Source organism: Neodiprion fabricii, chromosome 3 (assembly GCF_021155785.1).
Source record: "Neodiprion fabricii isolate iyNeoFabr1 chromosome 3, iyNeoFabr1.1, whole genome shotgun sequence".
NCBI lineage: Eukaryota > Metazoa > Arthropoda > Insecta > Hymenoptera > Diprionidae > Neodiprion > Neodiprion fabricii.
Window position 1 is genome coordinate 23,042,298 of NC_060241.1, and position 20,011 is coordinate 23,062,308.

The following is a 20,011-nucleotide window of genomic DNA, read 5'->3' on the forward strand; positions in this document are numbered from 1 at the left end:
ATAATAATGTCATGAACCCCAATTATACTGTGAAATTGAAAAAAGCGGTCGTAGACTTTTCTTCCTTGCAGATTAAATTTCTGGTGAACCGCGGAATCACCTATAAAAAGGGGTGGTTCTCCCCCAAATAAACAACTACGATTGAGGGATGATGTTTTCTCGTCTGAAGGAGCGCTAAGGAATCACCGGGCACGAATAAGATGTTGGGGCATCGTAGGAAAACCTTTTTTCCTTTCCAGCCACCCGTGAGCTCATTGCAACTCTCTTCAAACCGGTTCGGTTACGAACGGTGAGTTTTATGTCTCGACTCAGACTGTACCAAAATGTAAATATGAGGTACCTGAATAGTATCGAAGGGTTGAAAAGCTGTATAGTAAATTGAAATTGTGTAACCGAGTCATTTGAATACATCGCGACAACATTTATGATACAAAAAGTAAGAAGGCCGGGAGATATTATAGCACTCGTTGCGTCGTACGAGATTTTTGTATACAGTGCCGGAAATGTTAAACTTCCTTGAATCGAATAAAACTTCGCCGCAAGTTCTCACGCGTGTGCCAAAAATTAAAACAGAAACAACAACCGATCTCCCTTTTTTACTGACCATAAATTCCGTCGCGTGAATTATTTTACCGTTACAAATACGTACAGTAATGTACAGTAATGTTCATTAACGTCTCGGGCTTCCGGCTAACTCGTTTTCTGTTCGAAAGAAAATGCGAGTTCGATTCTATTCGAATTATGTGACAATTACTCCAAATCTCTCACGTCGGCTGCATCGCCAGTAATTCTCACATAATTCGTGTAGAATTGAGCTCGCATTTTATTTCGGACCGGAAAACAAGTAAGCCGGAAGCCTAAGGCATTGATGAACAATCTGTTCGTCGCGATTGTCGTAATATATAGTTATTATTATTTGCACCGGATAAACGGGACGAAAGCAATCGAAATTCTAGTGTTGAATTTTACCCACAAGATTAATGGCTGTCATGTATGTATTTATTACATGGATATGACTCGAACTCGAACGTGAGTCGTGACTCAATCATGACTGCGATTGTGGAGCCATCAGCTCTATTATATTCACCTCGTTGATTCACAATCCGCCTTCTCCCATTACGAATTGAACCCATAGTTATACACACAGCTTGGCAGACAATGCATTCCGGTTACTAAACTTGACATAGAGTTACCGTCAGTCAGTGGGATGGTGAAAGCATTTCTCTCCTCTATGATAATTATTTTTTTACTTCGTGGTATTCATACCATTTTCTCTAGCTATATCTGGTCCTGGCCCACATCTCTAACCTGGACTAGAAATCAAATGGAATGAGAAGCTGATACGATTCGCATGTCATCAGATAGAAAGACCTTGTAATATAGGCAGTTTGCAGTATAGTCTTTCAGATTGTTCATTTTTTGAAAAGAATTTATTTATACATGCTAAAACTTTGTAACATTTTTCACATTGTCGGGCAGATATTTCCTTCAAAACTTTAATGAACTTGTAGTATTAAGATTTCGCAACCTATCCTAAATCATTTCGGTGCTTAGACTGCCGCTCGTCAAGATCGCGAATTAAGACGCTCCTTCCTCACCGGTGTTCAAAATTAGTTTGACCTTAAAGGCATAATGAGATTATATCAGGCGACTCCTCGTTGTGTGTCGATCGAATATTCCTGCCAAATTATCGAACGATATTGATGTCTCACTACTCGCGAATTTCATAAGAATTTCGCATGTTTTTAATTAAATTTCCCCGAAATAATTGTAGATTCGTTCGTCCACAGTATCAAAGTTCCAAATTTGTGAATTGAAATGAAATGCTAAAAATGTGAAAGCACCGAATGTGGTTGTTTCAAGATCTCACGGAGCTTTGTAGAAAATCAGAAGTTGAAATCGCGAGAGGGCGTGTGCGACAAATGTACCTGGAAGGCATTCTGCAGGCTTATTATGCAAAATCATTGTGTCACCGCACCGTCGTAGCTGCGGTATTTTCACTGAATTTATTTGCAAGTCTGAAAAACGTACAATGGTCGTATGAAGATTAATATAACGAAATTAAAAGGCGCACGCGTGGGAATGTGTGGTACTTTCAAATAAGGACGCTCCCAATGCAACGTTGGAATAAATACTGAAATAATCTTTTTATTGTCCATTAAGAGTAATATATGAATGTCAATAATATGCAATTTAACATACCGAGAGACTGAAATGTTTACCATTCTCAAAAACGTTGAAGAATTTTGATAACGAATTTTGAAAGCACGGATAATCGTCATGTTTCATATTTCGAATGTTGAAGATTTTAAAGAAAACTTATCGTCTAGCAACTAAAAAAAGCAGAAAGAATTTCTAATTAATCGTTCGAAAGGCAAAAGATATGAGGCTTCACCACCTTTAGAAAATTTTTAGAATACCCCATAGATGAATATGTATTCGTTACTTTCATCTTTTCTTCCCCGAGGACACAGCGCAGCGCTTTCCCACTTCGACTCAGTCTTGGTTTGGTTGTTTTTATCCCGCCGTAATTGTCCGAGAGATGATCCACCGGAAGTTCAGTAATGACGAAAATCTACGAGGCACGTTACGATGCAAAGGTCGTTATTTGGTCAGGATAGTAAAAGTTATATGCATTTGACACGCGTCTACTTGCAACAATATGTAAAACTTTAATAAATAAAACCCTAATAAGTACTATTTGTTATTAAAGTGAAAGAATACTCTGCAAACTGATGTTTATTATGTAGGTGCGGTTGAGAGTGGCAAACACGAGAAAGAACTGCAGATGTTTGTTACCTTATAGTTAGACCAAAAAATCTGACTTCTGATCACATTTTTATGACCAACTTTATCAAACTATGTGCGATGTACCAATTTCAAAACTTTATCACACACGGAGGGAAAGGATTATTTGAGTCAAGTGATATTCGTTTGATTCAACTAAGTGCTATTGTCGAATTCGGCGATAACAATACTTGCTTAAATCAACAAAATAGTTTCGTCGAATTTTTTTTTTGCTCGTCCGTCTGAAAACGGTCAATTTAATCCCGCGTAATTCCCTCCGTAGAGAATTAGATTAAATATTTTTGGACAGAGTCATGTATTTTTCTTTGCGTGGTCGCGATCAACTGGCCTAATAGCCACGATCCCTGTTCTACAGCACTAAAAAGAATCTTCAGGCAGCGTATGTTTATGAATAATTATATGATCTGAATTTAAGCGTGTACTTACAAAGTAACATGGGCGAGTATGACTAAAAACAGAAGTCGACATAATTTATTAAGAAATATCGCGAGTATTTCTAGTATAAACTGTGTCGTTGAGTAATCCAATATATTGTTCCCTCTGATAATAAGTAATTCATAAGCTTTCAACAAAGTTACTCGCGTGATCTTTCTGATTACGTGTAAACAAGATTTTCACACGATTGTTGCCAAATGATGTATACATAACATATAAATATATAATGTAGGTACATAGGTGGTATGGTGTGAACCAACCTCACTGATCCCCTCGACTAAAATGATCTTGTTAATTCATAACCGCATCCTATCGCAACATTGCGTAAAAAATGTTGTTGTGCGAATATAATATGATAACCGTTTGATACAATCTACGTATGTGTGAAATAGCACGAGTTATACAGTATTTTCGATTTATACGTCGCGCGATTGGGTTGTCGAATGAATAGGTCTAACATTTTTTACTTATACGCACGGTTGAAGGTGCGACGTCTTTAATCTAGTAAGTCGTTGTAATTAATTACATGATAATAAAATAATTACATCAGTTTTTTGTATATTAAAACCAATATCATAATTGGGTTGACGACTCTATATGTTTATATAGAGTCTATATATGTATATACATATATAGACGACGAATACGACTAACTGAAATATCTAATATCAATTAGACGAACACGCGATATGATTCGCGGATTGATTAATAGCGTATATCGACAAGTAATGAATAAATCAGTCATGTTTCACTCTGGATAAAGCAATGTACGATTTTTGATCGGTAAGGTTGTGCCAGCCTACGGGACCGATTTCACAGTCCGCGCAAATTAGATATTTGAGGTTTTCGACGGTATTTGAAAAGCCGATGTTTTCAAAGGTGAACATATCGTCTACCATCCAATAGTCCGATATTTCTTCTTCTTCTTCAACTTCTTCTTCGTCCTTTCGTTGCATACGATGCAATTTCACCGCTACCTGTCGCAAAACATATATTTGTTTTTCAGTTTCCGAATTGTAATCCATAGCTTTTCGAGGTAATATGCCCGTTTCAAATAATCTTAATATTATTTAAAACAAATTGTTTCCGTCATTACTTAAGTATCAAACGGTATGTAGAGTTAATCATTAGTCGAAAATCAGAGTTAGGTAGGCGTTAGGAGTTGGAGAGGGACATAAGAGATACAATCAACGTCATTGGTTCGTTCTGTTAGATCTGGCCAATGGGATCGCGTCAAGGTATCTGTGTAATGGAAATGATATTTTCTATGTTAATCTATTCCAGGAGCCACCGAGGGCCCATCAAAAAAATAAGCACAACTCTATTCGATGAGCAATAGACAAACGTCAGAAGTTGACGAGTTGAGAAATATTTATCCTTGTAAATTCCGTAGGTAGAAATCACTTTCACTCGCTGGCTAACATGCGACTCCTCGTATGTTTTTTACATTTATTTTGACAGCATTAGGTGATTAATTCATGCGTGTATTTGTTATGAATAATGAACCGAATGCTCAGCTCGCATCGCGCATAACTTGTTTTGCATGCATGCATACACATACATGGAATTGTTGAGTTGATTAGTAGACGATTTAGAGCAGTAGTCGGGATTTAATCTCAGCCGACGGATGTAAAAGTGATGTACAATTACTTGCGTATTCTACGTGGTATGGCTGATTGTCTTACCTCGATATTCACGTAGGTTGAGCTTCCAGGATTTAATATTTTCGATGAGCAAAATGTGCATAATACCGTATATATATTTTTTCCGTTCTCATCCTTCAACGATTCAATCTCTACCGAAGACGACATACTTGAGTTAGCGGAAGTAACTTATCTGGCGATGATTATACACTTGTATTTGTATATTATTTACATACGAATGTCCAACTAGGATTGTTGTCATTGAGGTTATGCTGTTTCTTGATTCGCGCCGGCCACCGGGATCGGGTGGGCCTTCGGAAGTTCGTCTTTGTCCGAGATTTTCGGTTTCAGCTATCTTCACGCGACTCGATTATCGCGATATTTCATAGGCGGGTAAATTGAAATCATCTAGGTGAAAACTGGTTGCGAAAACCGCCTGTCATTCAATAGATTATCGTAAAATCTGCCTCTAACGGAAACAATACCAATACAGACTAATAAAAATATCGCGAACTATGAGTATTCTTACATAGACGTTTTCAAACTACAGAAAAGATTCAAACCCAGGTAGGGAAAGTTCAGAGCTTGGGAGGCAATTTGCTTTATTTATTGTTTATTTTTTTCGCCTGTGCCGCTATGTGGATTTGAAGTTTATTACGAATTGTAAGAACAAATTTTTTTTTAAAATGTGTAACTTGTAATATAATTCAAACATATTCCCAAGTATCTCGTGTGGTACAATTCAAAGTATGTTAGAAACTTTGAAGAAAACTATTCAATATGTGTATAATATAATGTATATTTTTTGGTGTCTTCTGCCATCGAGATATTTTATCAACTGAAAAAATACTTCAATTATGAATTGAGAAACAAAATTATGATACATTACAGATACTTCTAGTTAATTAAGCCTAGCTTACACCCCGATCGAAAGGTACGCTATTTCGTTTCATGTTATACACTGCAGTGTAATGTGCTAAGTACATAACTTATAGCAAAAACTTTTGGTAAAGCAAACGTGTATCACAAATTTGCATTGATAATATTTGTTAATAATTGAATTCCTCCTTTGTTCATTAATAATTTGAAAACAGACTATAGATCTGGTGTGGAATGAAGTATTTTTTTTGTACCTATAAAATATGCACGTTTCATAAAATTGATTGATTCTTAATATCATACATTATACTTCTCAATGGTGTCAAGATTCGTGATTTATTCTGATATGAATGGATCTTTAATAAAATTTTAGCTCAATTCAAGCACTTCAATTTCTCAACTATTTCATACATAAAATCGTAAAAAATGATATGGCTAACAATTTGGAACATATAATTACGGTTCTAACGATTGCATTCATTTTAATTAATCTCATAAGTAATCATTGAAAATGAAACTCTGTCCATGTCAAATTTAATTAGCACACAGAACGCCTGAGCACTTGATAATCAGGTAAGAATCTGTGGCTATTCTTGAGTCCTGATCACATTCTGTGCGTCTTTATCAGGGAACGAATGTTATTTTTACAAGCTCGACATCATAAAGTCTTTAACTTTTTTCTTCAGTTTTAACGGGCTCTATTTTTCGGCCTAAAAGATCGTACTTAGTATGTTCAATTTCTTCATCTGTATCCGAACTGGCCTCACTGTCGCTAGAATGTTGGTAAGAACCAAGACCTGGCAAAATTCCAATGCACTTCATTCCTCCAGGCATCTTAGTCGCCTTTTCAAGTACTTCCTCAACATCTGTAAGAGTCTTTGTAGCAAATTTAGTTTCATTAACTTTCTCGCCTGAAGTTTCTGCAGTCTGTACAGCATGCATGGAGCATTCCTTCAATTTTGGCACTGTAACATCACCGTTTTCTTCTATTTCAGATAGTTTTCTTTTACTTCCTTTTGTCGTATCATCACTGCCTACAGTAACAAAACAAATGAGGAATTTATATTGCGTGGTGTTCTTCGATAATAGGTTAGAGGAAAGTTATAGTGACTTTCAGGAAAAAGAGCACGACAAAAAACCTGATTTCAGATTGATTGTATGCGATATTTATTTTCCAGCTTATTGAGTCATTGAATTAAATTTTATGAGTTAAAAATTGGAGAAAACTGGAGATATTGTTACAATTGATGGCAAAATACTGTAAATCGGTCTAGTACAGTACTAAAAAGTCATGAAGAACAGAGCATTATCATATAGTACTGCATGTTCCCAACTATTGTCAATTTTTATTACAGTATTTTTATCACTGCTGATTTACTGGCATCACAAAAAATACGAGATTCCTCTTCGTTTACTTGAAATTCTGTTACAAAATCACAATATCAGCACTTGCAGAAAAACGATTATGAACATTTTCCTTGTGTGTTGACTGATTCTTATCACTCGATTTAGTGGCTATACAGAAAGGGTATATGTACCAAATTTATATTTCTTAAAGTCTACAAAACTTGATTTTTTTTCAAATATTCCTTTCTCAATGTGACCTATCCTGTGGTTCAAAGTATTCACCATACGTAAGTTCAGAAATATACAGTTGAAAGATATTCACGCCAAAAAAATAAAACATCATTAAGCAAGCAACATACCACTAGGTTGTTTTTCAGTTCTTTTGACAACAGCTCCAGCCAACAACCTTAGCTGGGAATTCCTTCCACTGAAATGTTATTCTTGATCAACATAATTCTTAGATTACAAATGGTAAATGCAGATATTTTTAATCAGCCTAGAGGCAAGAGTGAAACTATGAGAAGGAAGAATAATAATGAAAGTAGTACTTCACCTTCCACTAGACATATTTTTATTAGTTGTTTGTGGTTTCTTTAGTTCCTGCTTAAGCCTTTCATCTAAAGATTTTTCATGCAACGAAGCAACAGCTGCTTTAAAATCCCTCATTTCTTTTTCTTCTTCTAAATTTTTTTTACGTTCTTCTTCAAGTTTGGTACGGTCAACTAAGTCTAGAAATTCTACTTCATCATCATCAAGGCCTTTTATCATGTTTTCTATGAAACAGTAACGCATAGTTAACATAATTGAATCTTGAGACTCCGGGATCTTCTTTTCATCATTGAACCGCATTAACCTTAAATTTTTTGTCTCAAAAAAAGATGTATTAAGAAATCGTCACTTACTGAGCTTGTGCGCTTCTTCATATTCCATATCACGTTTGCCTTTTTGCTCCTGTAATCGTTCATACAACGATCTTGGATCGTAAGGCTCTTCTGGTGCCTCTGTTGAAAAATAGGTAAAGCATTAACAGGGCCAAAATCGTAAAGATTGGTGTGATTCGTAGAATAAACTTGTGTTACTAAATCTTCGACAAGTGTTTAGGGTTAACAATAATGTGAAGAATCCGATTCTGAATTATTCCAGGTTGAATTGTAGGTTACTGTCATTTTCACAACATGGTATGAAGAACAATATAACGACGAGGCATTATCTAGAGACTCTTTAGAAACTATCGAATTCTTCTACATATGCATGGATCTTTCGACGAGCTATTTCTACAATAATACTTTAATAAAAGCAGAAGTGAAAATGAATTAAAAAAATAAGAGTCCGATCAATGGTCATTTAACTAACCTAACGGTTGATCCGCTGATCTTACACGATCCCATTCCTCTTGTCGTGCTTTCCGTAATTCAGTTATTTCAGCTTCTGATATGAATCCAGAACTCATTGTAACAGTCGTTAATAAACCGGAATAAATTTTGGCAATTCCGTATTATTAAATGTATTTCCCAGATATTCTCTTCGAATAAGGTTACATATGTGAAGTTGTTCACAGAACACGGTTTGTGTTTGACGGCACGAAGCTCTACGAATAGAAAGGTATCTCGTATATGAATTTGTGTACTGCTTTATGCAGCAAAACAACTGGTACCAAGGCCGTGTTCGAAAATGGACTGACAGTACTGTCAGCAATCTTTTATCTCTTTTGCGTTTCCAAGTTTGTGCATAGCTCTGACTCTGTCCTAGTGAATTTTCAGTACTGTCAGTCAATTTACGAACACGGCCGAAGAGTAGGTTTATTTCTACTTCGAACGTCAATTTTCATGTATGTACAGCAAAATGGTAAAGAAAACACTAGAATCTTTGACCTATCAGAGCATTTTTGCTGCTACTGCATCAGCTTTGAAGTTGCGACTGAAGATACATAAAGACTGCTAGCTTTATGGGACTATGCGTAATCGAAAATAGCCGACATAAATTCATCGTCGAGCAGCGACCTCTGCGTCCTCCCCTGCACGCGCAACTCAATCCGGTAAGCAGTCGGTAAGTACAGGCGAGAAGAACTCATGTTACGTGTACCCAAATAATACAGAGTCGAATATTATTATGCATATGAAATGACGAACGGGAACAGACTGAAATTTTCATATAACCCCGTATGGACGCCGTATACTTTTCAACTACGCAAATTCATTTGGGTCAAATTCGGTAATGTGAATCTAATTCCATCGGATCGACAAAAATCATGTTATCTAAATAGATGCACTATAAATATGCACTTGGTTTACTGTTAACAAAGTTAGAAACCTTTTCTTGATACAAAGGATGGGAGACATAGTCGAAGAAGTTAATCAAAGGATGAAAATATATGGTTATTCCTATATGTACGTTATGTAATTTCTGTAAATATATTAATATGTTAAAACTCGTACCGTTAACTGTAGATAATAATATGTATCTTCAGTCGACGCCCATATCTTCATTCCGAAAGAAGATGCGGCTGATATATAAAAATAATTTCTTAACTGACGTTAGATTTCTGTGATTTTTGAAAAATGCAGTTTATTTGCAGAGAAAAATCGAGACCTTTGTACACAAAATTCTATACTTGCATTTTTCGGAAATTGTATCCAGAGGATACAATTGTGTAATAATACTATATATAGGATATCAGAAACTAACGATTGAAATCACCTAAAGATAAATTTTCCGGATTCTTTGTAATCAAATTCTCAGAAAGTATCTACGATATCTCTGTCAAAAAATTCAGATGACAGGTTGTAAAACCTCTCGAAGCTTCAAGAGTGTTCTGTTTCCAATCATTCATTGGTCTTTTCTGAGACAAGATTCTGATCTATCGAAGTATTTCTATGGATTTCTGCGAACAGAATTTACAAATTTTACAGACTTAAGTAGAACAAGAATTTCACGAAGTGAAGAGGAGACGTTGTTAGAAAGTTAACGAGTTATAATATATATGTTGAAATTACAAGGAAATTGTTAGAAATTCATGTAATTGCTTCGTAATCATTCAAGAAATCTGCATCGTTGATGAGTTATTGGAACAGCAGATGGGAGTTTCTTACTGCAATCCTTCTTCTACAATGGGTCTTTTAGACAGTTCACCCGTATCTCGAACATCGTTCTTTTTGTCATTTTTAGTATTCGGTTTTGAATGAGCTTAATTTTTTCTGTTCTTTATCGTTTGACACGGAAAAAGAGTTGGAATAAATTCACTTATGCTCGTTTCCACACCACCGCAAGTGGTAGAGCACCCGGCGTGTTTTTTTTTTTTACGTGGTATCCCCAGTAGGCCTACTCCACGGAGAATAGTAGCATGATCGATCTTACGTTCTTCGAAAAATTGCAGATGACTGTTTTTAACATGTTAATTGAAGTAAATTGTTTTTCCCAATCAATTTTTACTCGTGTACATTGGCAGTTTGATTAAAAATGTTCAGTTTACATAACCCGCTGACTAGTTATTATCGATGAAAGATGACTGTTTCAATTATGGATGAACGATGGTTGTTTCAATTATGGATGAAGGGTGATTGTTTTTATCTTATAGGCAAACAGTGATTGGCTTTGGATGTTCGCGCACGGTTTTTTTTATGAGGTATGAGATCATCACTCAAATAGAGAACCCGGAGAATACGCAAAACTGGAAATACGAATCGCTGTAAGACGTTGGCATTTGCCTACCGGAAGACGATGCAGAAGTCTTTGAAGAAACAGAAACAAATCGGAGTAGAATGAGCACAACCACCAAAATGTGACAGACCTGTATAATTCTACAGTGAAATACAAACTGAACATGACCTATGAGCGACACGAGAGAAAAAACTGACACTGAAACGATCGCAATACAAGACTGTAAAACCATTAAAAGAAATTATAGCTGAATGAATTTTACCACACTTTGTCAACATCATGATTCTAAACTACATCGCTAAATCTATGTGTCGGTGAAAACAAGATGACTGACCTTGCACCAAACCTAAGCCTCAAAAATAAAGCTTCAATTTTACAGTATAATCAATATAACTCACTTGGCTGGAACGGATTAAATATAATTAACGAAAAAGAAACAAATTAATTACTTGAAGTAGACAAAAGGTTTGATTAGCTGAAACAAAGAAAAAGATTGATTAGCTGAAACAGACAAAAATTTTGATGGGCTGAAACAGACAAAAGGTTTGATTAGCTGAAATAGACGAAGGTATAGTTAGCACAATCACATAAGTTCATACACTGACAAAAAATGGGTCGGATCCAGCATGATATTCGTTGCTTCGATTATTAATTGTATCGATGAATAAAAAACATTCTAAATGTTTTGAATCGACATCTCTTTCTGCTTTGAGTCATTACACTGAATATCTTTTTCGACTAAACATTCTATAGTTCTCAGTGCATTTGTTAAAAAATTGGATTTGTTGCCCTGAATCGGAAAATATTACGATCAGTTAAGGGCGTATTTCAGTACATTTCAGATGTATTTCATATATACTTATGTCAAGATTCTCCGCTATCAGTATACACTACCGCGATTTTTGTTCATGCGCGTTGAGCGCCGACTTCCAAATGCCGCGCTTTCTCTTATAACTGAAAAGTATCAAGTCCACGCGCAAAGGTGCTGTGGAACTTGAAAACTTTGTTATTTGTCAAAAATTGAACGAAGAGCTGAAAAATCAGCTCATCAAGAGTGCGTGACTCTTTTATATATGAACTGTATGCAAAATCAACGCGCAGAAAAACGTGTCAGATTCCCGTTATTAATTTACGCGCATAAAGCTGCGTTCAATTCTCGTGATTAATCTATGCACGATAAGGCGCCACAGATTAAACTGGCAAAAAATTTGTTGATTCCGGGACTTGTCCCAAAAATTCTGTAGAAACCCAATCCGCATCTGCATCTTTCTGAATTAGATACATTGCTATGCGGGTTGTTGTTCTCAGATTACAAATCGAGTCGAAATCGGGAAGGAGGTTGGAGGGCATGCATTATTGTGTGGCGTGACGGTCGGCGGTCCTCTTCGACGCGAAGTCTTCGAGCTCAGCATCTCTCCCCATCTAGCGTACCACGGAACGCGATAGATGGTCCAGAGATGCATTTTGCCCATTCAGACGATCACAGAGATCAATCGAATGGAATAACGATCGGTGATGACTAAATAATCGAATTGCATAACGATTGAAAAATCGTTGCAAAGTGACAAGAAATGGGAAATTGAATCTCGTTAATACTCAAATGTTTACAAATGGTCGAGAGACTCGAAGGTGGAGTCTTTTGGGAAAAAATGTCTGTGATCGTTTGACGCTGTGGATTAGAAAAGTTAGTAACATCACGGTACATCGCGACCTTCCTACCCTCGCCTGTTTCCCAACGAAGCCACCCAACGGAAAAGAGAGATTCACACACTCATGCATAAACCCCGCGACGGATCCCAAAACGTCCACCTACCTACCCGGTTACCTATATTCGACCTAAACGATTCTCCATTCTCTCCAACACACATCATTCTTCATCATTTGCGCCGTGGTCACTGACTTACATTTTCGTTGGTTACCTGTTGGGAGCAAAATGTTTTTGTATCGTAGTCTGCCTACTCAGAATACAGTATCGCGGTTGTATCCCGCCAACCCTAATATTGCATTTGTTATTTTAGTAAATGTTGGCAGACTATCGGTACATTAACCTTTTGTTAAAGTGATTAAAAACATCCTGTATGCCAATTAGCATTTTTCTAAGCGAGCTAAGCCTGCAGTTGATCAATACTTGTTGGATGTTAAAAGATTGAAAATGATATGTAATATAAGATACAAGTTGATTACGTTACGTCATACCAGACTTTGGAATTTCATAAATTTAACAATAACGTGAATAATTGAATATGTTCAAACCTCAGGTGAACCCACCACTTAAACGGCATCATCGGTAAATTCAAACGTAGATTATTACATCAGTTACGAAACACAATTCGATCTCGCGAGTGCCGAGTAAGCGATGGTTACCTGTCGCGATGCTCATTCCACTTTTAGCAACGTGTAAAACGTCTAACATTAAGTAAGCTACGGTAAATTGCATTGCGAAAAAAAAAATTATTCGACTGAAAGTCAAGCACGTTGCGTTCGTGAATGAGCCTAACCATGCAGCTAAGAAATCGAAGATTTGTGTAACAATTGTTACCGCCACGCCACGTGACAGAGGAATCCCAGGAAAATACCCATAACCTAACACATGCAAACTCACCAACGTTGCCGAGAAATGGAGAAGTTACTCGGAAGTCTCTGCTTGAATCTGTAAAAAACATAACAAGACACTTGAATTAATTTAGCAAATTGGCTTTTCAGTTTTCAAATGAATTATTACTGTTGGCTAGTTTCGTATTTGTGCATTGCATATTATGCAAGAACAAAAGTTCGGCTCTAAATGACCACCGTGAATTATCAATCAATAATTAAAGTATTGTTACCTCGACTCTGGGTTGCTCCACACTTTTGCACGTAGTAGTTCTTGTAGCATCTCAGGTTTATGGGTCAAGCAACGCACTGTTCACACAATTCAGATCTTCACTAATTTCTTATAATCCATAAATCCGCACCGCAATAACATTCGATTTGACACTCACTTTTTGTGCTGTAGCTGTCTGAACCGACTGAATAAAGCTGCTAATAAAAAACAATAAAATTAACTATCGACGCACAGACACAAAAATAGACATCACTGAAATCTGAAGTTACACAAAGCACTGAAAACTCGGGACACGAAATTCACCTTCAACGTCCGCAGGAATTTTTTTATTTCAGTAACTCGGTATTTTTTCAGGCTACACGCGGCTTCTCGTGTATTATTTACAGATGAGTGAAAATGCACTAATCGAAAATGCACTGATCGAACGTTGTGACACAAACTGAAGAACGCGACTGAGCCTGAACGTTGAACCGGTACCGAGAACACGAGAACGCGTCACTTCGCTCCAATTGCTCGGCAACGACTGAAGCCGCGCGGCGCTCACAAGGGAGTAAAATCAGTTGTCCGAAGGACGGAAGATAATAACCCCCCCTGACGTTTTTCTCAGGAGTGGGGGTAGCTGCACGCGACGAGAGGGCGGGAGAATTATTATCTTCCGTCCTTTAGAGAACCGATTCGAATCCGTTCACGGGACGCTTACACCGTTGCTAGAGCATTACCGTAACATGCGACGTCAGGCGAAGTATGAATTCCACGACCAATTACGGATATTTTTTGAATGGGATTTTCGCAACTTTTCAATTTAACTATGACGACGTTATGTTACCAATATTTTGCACGCGATAGTTGTTGCTTGTGAAGAACTTCTTTTAGTGGCGTGGTCAGTGATATTACTAATACCAGAGAGAAACCTCTAATACCCTCAAACTCGACCAAACCCGTCAAACTGTTACGCGAAATAACCCAGATTTATTAATCTCTATATATCCTCAGTCAACGCTTGACTAACTCATAGAAGGACTATGAATACGGGTATAACACTGAACCATCACTGACCAGTGAATTCCGATGTGATCGCTAGGGGCCGTGTTGGTATTATGTTGGCAAACCTCGCCAGGGTTCCGGCAGTACGGCAATTTGTGTAACTGAGACACAGGACTGCAGACAGTACTTGCAGGGCAACAATTTAGATACTGAGTGGTATGACGATTGGAATAACAAAGTGTTGTTATGTATGTACGTAGCCGGTATACTTTGCAATTGGAAGTAAAAAATTCATCATCGATGATGATTTTCACGTGTAATGTCAGTACATAAATCGTAAACTCCAAGAAAAGTTGTGTGTTTTATAAATTTCCAGTCAGTCTTAACCTTAAAAAATGAGTACTAACAAAAAAGTGTCATACTTCTACAATCCCGACGTGGGTAACTTTCACTACGGACCTGGACATCCGATGAAACCACATAGACTCTCAGTTATTCACAGTTTAGTGCTCAATTACGGGTTGCATAAAAAAATGCAAATATATAGACCGTATCGTGCCAGTACCCATGACATGTGTCGGTTCCACTCGGATGAGTACGTTGAATTCTTGCAACGAGTTACCCCCCAAAATCTTCAAGGATTCACAAAATATTTGAGCCATTTCAACGTAGGCGATGACTGTCCCGTCTTCGAGGGATTATTCGACTTCTGTTCCATGTACACTGGCGCGTCACTGGAGGGAGCTATAAAGTTAAACAACAATTGTTGCGATATAGCAATCAATTGGTCAGGGGGTCTACATCATGCTAAGAAATTTGAGGCATCGGGGTTCTGTTACATCAATGACATCGTCATAGCAATTTTGGAGCTGCTCAAATATCACGCGCGGGTTTTATACATTGATATAGACGTGCACCACGGAGATGGAGTCCAAGAAGCATTTTATCTGACGGACAGAGTGATGACGGTATCATTTCACAAATATGGCAATTACTTTTTTCCTGGCACGGGAGATATGTATGAAATTGGAGCAGAGAGTGGCAGGTATTACTCAGTAAATGTGCCCTTAAAGGAAGGTATCGACGACACAAGTTATGTACAAGTCTTTAAACCGGTCATCTCCAATGTCATGGAGTTCTTTCAACCGACTGCGATAGTACTACAATGTGGAGCGGATTCTTTGGCTAATGACCGGCTTGGATGCTTCAGTTTGAGCACCAAGGGCCATGGAGAATGTGTCAAGTTTGTTAGGGATTTGAACGTGCCTCTTTTAACGGTCGGTGGAGGCGGTTATACTCTGAGAAACGTTGCACGATGCTGGACTTATGAAACGTCTTTGTTGGTTGACGAGCAGATAAGCAACGAGCTGCCGTATACAGAATATTTGGAATACTTTGCACCTGACTTCACACTGCATCCAGAAGTTGTTACCAGACAAGATAACGCTAATAGCAAACAGTATTTGGAGGCAATAACAAGACATGTTTATGATAATCTTAAAATGGTACAGCATTCGCCTAGTGTTCAGATGCAAGATGTTCCTTGCGATGCTCTCCCTCCGGAGGAAGAGAGACAACCCGAACCTGATCCAGATTCAAGGCAAAATCAGCAAGATACAGATAAACAAGTTGAACCTGCAAATGAATATTACAGCGGTGATAAGGACCAGGACAAATCTGACACAACGGAAATATGATTAAAGCTTATTCATAGAAATTGTAAATAGTAGGAGATTGTAAGACTAAAATAAGTATACATAAGTATTGAGTATAAGTTAATAGTTCATGTATATGTATAATTGAATGACATTATGGGATAATGAAACAAGTTGACATGCCCTGCTTTTGATTTTGTTGTTTCAAACGAATGTTGCAAATTGCATTACTAGAAAAAAGTTCATCTTCTACATTATAAGGGTAAAAATGGAATACTTATTTCAAAAAACTTCTTTCTCTCAGTTTGAGGAAAATGGTACAATTTAAAATCCACAATGTGTTACTTGAAAATGTATATTGTTCGAGTTACCTCATTATTGCGTGCTGCCATTCAACTGATTACCTACGTATGTATTTAATTAAAATTTTTACTATTAATTGTTTTTTTTTCTCACGATCTTGGTTTTTGGCATTTTTCATACATCTTTCGCGTGCGTTAAAATTTATGATGCCGAGTAAAAATGTTACAAATAATATAGAGCTAACAAAATTCCACATTTTCTTGTTTCTATACTTTTAATTACCTATTAGTCAACTAGACAGTCGAACCTGAAGCACTTATTTGACAACTTTGATTTTATAATAAGTATTTCATTTATCATGCATTTTTGTACTGCCAAAATATTCACATAGGGATCAAAATATGTGTACCCCTACTATTGCTTAGGAATATCTAGTAGTAGTGTTTTGAGACTCATATAACATTTCTACTCGCATTTTTTAATTCATAATAATTAATTGCAGAACTATAAGCATTTATAAAGTTCTACAAGTGTATTGATATAGTATGATTGCTTCTTTGCATCAAACAATTTCAATAGCCAGAATCATAATGTACAAAAATTTATAGAAAATGAATCATTCAGCCTGCACACAGAATAAAAAGTGCAATAGTTTCTGACTTTGGTGTTTTTCAGTCCTCTGGTATCTTTTCTCAAACAGTCACTGTGTATTATACAATGGTTTCACATTTTATAACTATATAAAATTGTAACTAAGCAAATGAATTTTTGATGGCAAATTTGAAGCAAAACGATTCTAATTTAGATGAAAGAACAATGATTTTCAGGCTAATAATTTACATTTTCTGAAATAAAAGCCCAGTGTCTTCCTGTCATCAAATACGAGAAATAAACATTTGTATTCTTTTACTTACTGTACTTAAATTATACCCTACCATTCACTTGTGCTCTATATTACGCACAGCAGTGCACAATGAATCAAGAGACAATATGTGAGAGTGAACGATAATTCGGTGAACCAAATTAATGAAAACTTATGAAGTTTCAAGTAGCTTATTTCAAAATCGTGAAAGCTCAAATACACGGGCACATACCAAATCCTTTTCCTGCTAATCATGAAGTTGCAAGAGATCATACATTTTAATCTGAAAATATCTTTACCGAGCCTGTAGATTACATTTCCGATTACTATTTTTTTTTAAGTAATCATTTTGCAGCACGTGGGATAATTATTTCTGCACATTCAATGCATTCACGTACGGAAGTCAGAGACAATTATCTGTAAAATATTTACCTGTTTATATTTGCTATTTCAATTACTATCAATAAATAAAAACAGTTCTGATCCTCGTCAAGTAATTTTATTATCTATGTTTATTATCGTATTGTCAATATAATTCTCTCTGTTCAGGGGCTATGTTGCTATATCACAGAGAACTTAAAAATTACTAATCGAGTTATTTCTGTAGTTCTATGAAATAGAAGTGAGCTTGCTATTTAGACACGCACAACTTGACATGGTCAAACTTTGTGAATTACAATAAATTAGATATATTAACTTAGAATAATTGATTCATGTACAATGAACTTTACACAAAGTGACAGGTGAGGCTTACGTGGTAAATATCGTCTGAAAATAATTAATGATATATTATACTTATCGCTCTAAATTAACAATAGAAGATACAAAAATACTCAACGTGACAAGGAACACAAGATATACATACGCAAACTTGCACATAAGCACTTGAGGTTATTTGTTTAAATTATACTTCTCAACTTCACTTTTTTTTAACAGTATTTTTATATGTTTGAGATAGTTCTTAAAATCTGCATTCAATTTTATATTATAATAATTATATAAAACTGGATAAAAAGCGACATTGAGTGGATGTATGTGTATTGTATATATATATATATTTTTTTTTCTTTACACGTAACAATCATAGTAATCGTCAGTATGAGGATCTATTATAATATAGTTATGTTATTTAGTTTATTTATATCGTTATGTTCTCAGTCTCATGTAAAAGCAATCCCTTTGGTGGGAAAGGGCTCCCTTAAATTATGTTTGCTTTTCTTCAATAATCGTCCTCCTAGTGCAATACATTACTTTGACAGTATCATTCAGATCAGCTTAAAGCAAAATCTAAAACATATATAAACTGTTCGATAGGATAGGATAACGCAAGTATTCCGGCGACAGATTATAGACAACTTAGTTTTAGTGTTTTACTTGTATGAAGAAAATATGATTATTCTAATTAATCACTGCTCGTTTCAATTTGTAAACGGGTTAGATAGTTGTTCAATTCCTTTATGGATAGGTAATGTTTTTATTCCTTCAATATATTCGTAATGCATCTATCACGATCAAGATGATAAAATCTTTAATCTAGTCGGTCGTAATCGAAAAAGAATGTGAGATTGTACAATGACAAAAGTAGCTAATTTACATCCGGAAATATAAATATGTAAGAAGAAGCATTCTTAACTCGTAAATTATATGTATCTATATACTGTATAAAGGTCGTGGAATTAAAAACGTGACCACGCTATATCGTAACATGTGCATGATTATATTTCTCTTACCTTTGAAATTAAAGGTTGACAGATTATATAACTGAACCCTATATACTTAGAGAAAGTATCACACAGGTGAAACCTAGTTTATGTCTATGTACACATAATGAATAATTATAAAAATTAAAGGCATTTTTACCAGAACGGCAGGAAGTTTTACCTAGGAGCGTAAGAAAAGAGCGCCAGCCTTGAATGCCAGCCTCTAGGTTGCATAGTTGAGTAAAAATAAAAAAATTCAAGTAAATAACCTTAAAAAAGCCATCGAGAATTCTGCACTTTGGAACAAGCTCTTCATTAGAAAAATCACAATGCTAAAATGTGAAACATACATTAACATAAATGTCGAATACTTTCAGTTTAAATTCATCAAATTTAGAATTTGATAAATATCATGAAATGAACAAAGGAACTATCTGAAGACGATTTAATTCCACAGCACTCTTTTCTGTGATTCACACTCTCAGGTTTGGTTGACTAGATGCTTGCATATAGCCTGCCGGTAGTCACTGCCTTGTGTTACTATTGGTCATATCATTTTTTCCCAAACCTTTGCGTTGCATGTGTTGACTGAACAAAGGTTGTATATGCTGCACATGCAGCTAAATAGGCATTGGCTGAGATAAACTGGGTATTTGCTTTTACTTCTTCAATTTTCTGATGCACTTTTCACGTTTCAAAGTGTTTGTAGATACTAGTCACGTACGACATCACCTGTTGCCAATCCGGTCGCTCCAGTTGACACATGTCTCCGATGTTCTAATGGAAAAAGTAATTTCTTCATATATACAAACTCAACGCACAGTAATTAAATAGTATTTGTGTTCGAATCATCCTGTCAAGGGTGCGCTATGTTCAACAAATTCCCAATTACATGAAAAGATTATGAAAATCAC

The 20,011-nt window shown here is 36.1% G+C and overlaps 4 protein-coding genes across 13 annotated transcripts in view; 1 reads left to right on the top strand and 3 right to left on the bottom strand.

Moving 5' to 3' along the window:
- Positions 1–891: 891 nt before the first annotated feature.
- On the bottom strand, positions 892–5,205 carry LOC124177226 (guanine nucleotide exchange factor MSS4 homolog). Its single transcript, XM_046559375.1, has 2 exons — positions 4,929–5,205; positions 892–4,220 (listed from the first exon to the last, which is right to left on the bottom strand). Exons 1-2 carry the CDS (start codon positions 5,052–5,054, stop codon positions 3,981–3,983), a joined length of 366 nt encoding a protein of 121 aa, XP_046415331.1. The 5' UTR covers positions 5,055–5,205; the 3' UTR covers positions 892–3,980.
- A 277-nt stretch (positions 5,206–5,482) lies between these two features.
- Positions 5,483–8,754, bottom strand: LOC124177221 (PSME3-interacting protein). 2 transcript variants are annotated; one of them, XM_046559370.1, is made up of 6 exons: positions 8,466–8,754; positions 8,015–8,113; positions 7,666–7,885; positions 7,472–7,539; positions 6,490–6,799; positions 5,483–5,724 (listed from the first exon to the last, which is right to left on the bottom strand). In XM_046559370.1, the coding sequence occupies exons 1-6, from the start codon at positions 8,560–8,562 to the stop codon at positions 5,721–5,723; spliced, it is 798 nt and encodes a 265-aa protein (XP_046415326.1). In that variant the 5' UTR covers positions 8,563–8,754; the 3' UTR covers positions 5,483–5,720. The 2 variants fall into 2 exon arrangements, with proteins under 2 accessions (XP_046415326.1, XP_046415325.1); XM_046559369.1 differs by having other exon boundaries at positions 5,483–6,799; positions 8,466–8,750.
- Positions 8,755–14,724: 5,970 nt separating this feature from the next.
- LOC124178440 (histone deacetylase 3) lies at positions 14,725–18,937 on the top strand. The gene has a single exon (XM_046561774.1). It carries the CDS (start codon positions 14,973–14,975, stop codon positions 16,272–16,274), a length of 1,302 nt encoding a protein of 433 aa, XP_046417730.1. The 5' UTR covers positions 14,725–14,972; the 3' UTR covers positions 16,275–18,937.
- Positions 17,892–20,011, bottom strand: part of LOC124178436 — a 134,091-nt gene continuing 131,971 nt past the window's right edge. For all 9 annotated transcript variants that reach the window (XM_046561759.1, XM_046561758.1, XM_046561757.1 and 6 more), the window contains one exon: positions 17,892–19,874. In XM_046561759.1, coding sequence (XP_046417715.1) covers positions 19,785–19,874 — 90 coding nt within the window. In that variant the 3' untranslated portion in view covers positions 17,892–19,784. The remainder of the gene's footprint in view (positions 19,875–20,011) is intronic.

Bases quoted from the DNA above. Each gene is read 5' to 3' on its own strand.
- LOC124177226 (XM_046559375.1), bottom strand. From the start codon at position 5,054: ATGTCGTCTTCGGTAGAGATTGAATCGTTGAAGGATGAGAACGGAAAA. The intron at 4,221-4,928 runs GTAAGACAATCA...GTTTTGCGACAG, and splicing joins CAACCTACGTGAATATCGAG to GTAGCGGTGAAATTGCATCG.
- LOC124177221 (XM_046559369.1), bottom strand. From the start codon at position 8,562: ATGAGTTCTGGATTCATATCAGAAGCTGAAATAACTGAATTACGGAAA. The intron at 8,114-8,465 runs GTTAGTTAAATG...ATTTTTCAACAG, and splicing joins ATCAGCGGATCAACCGTTAG to AGGCACCAGAAGAGCCTTAC. The intron at 7,540-7,665 runs GTGAAGTACTAC...ATAACATTTCAG, and splicing joins AAAAATATGTCTAGTGGAAG to TGGAAGGAATTCCCAGCTAA.
- LOC124178440 (XM_046561774.1), top strand. From the start codon at position 14,973: ATGAGTACTAACAAAAAAGTGTCATACTTCTACAATCCCGACGTGGGT.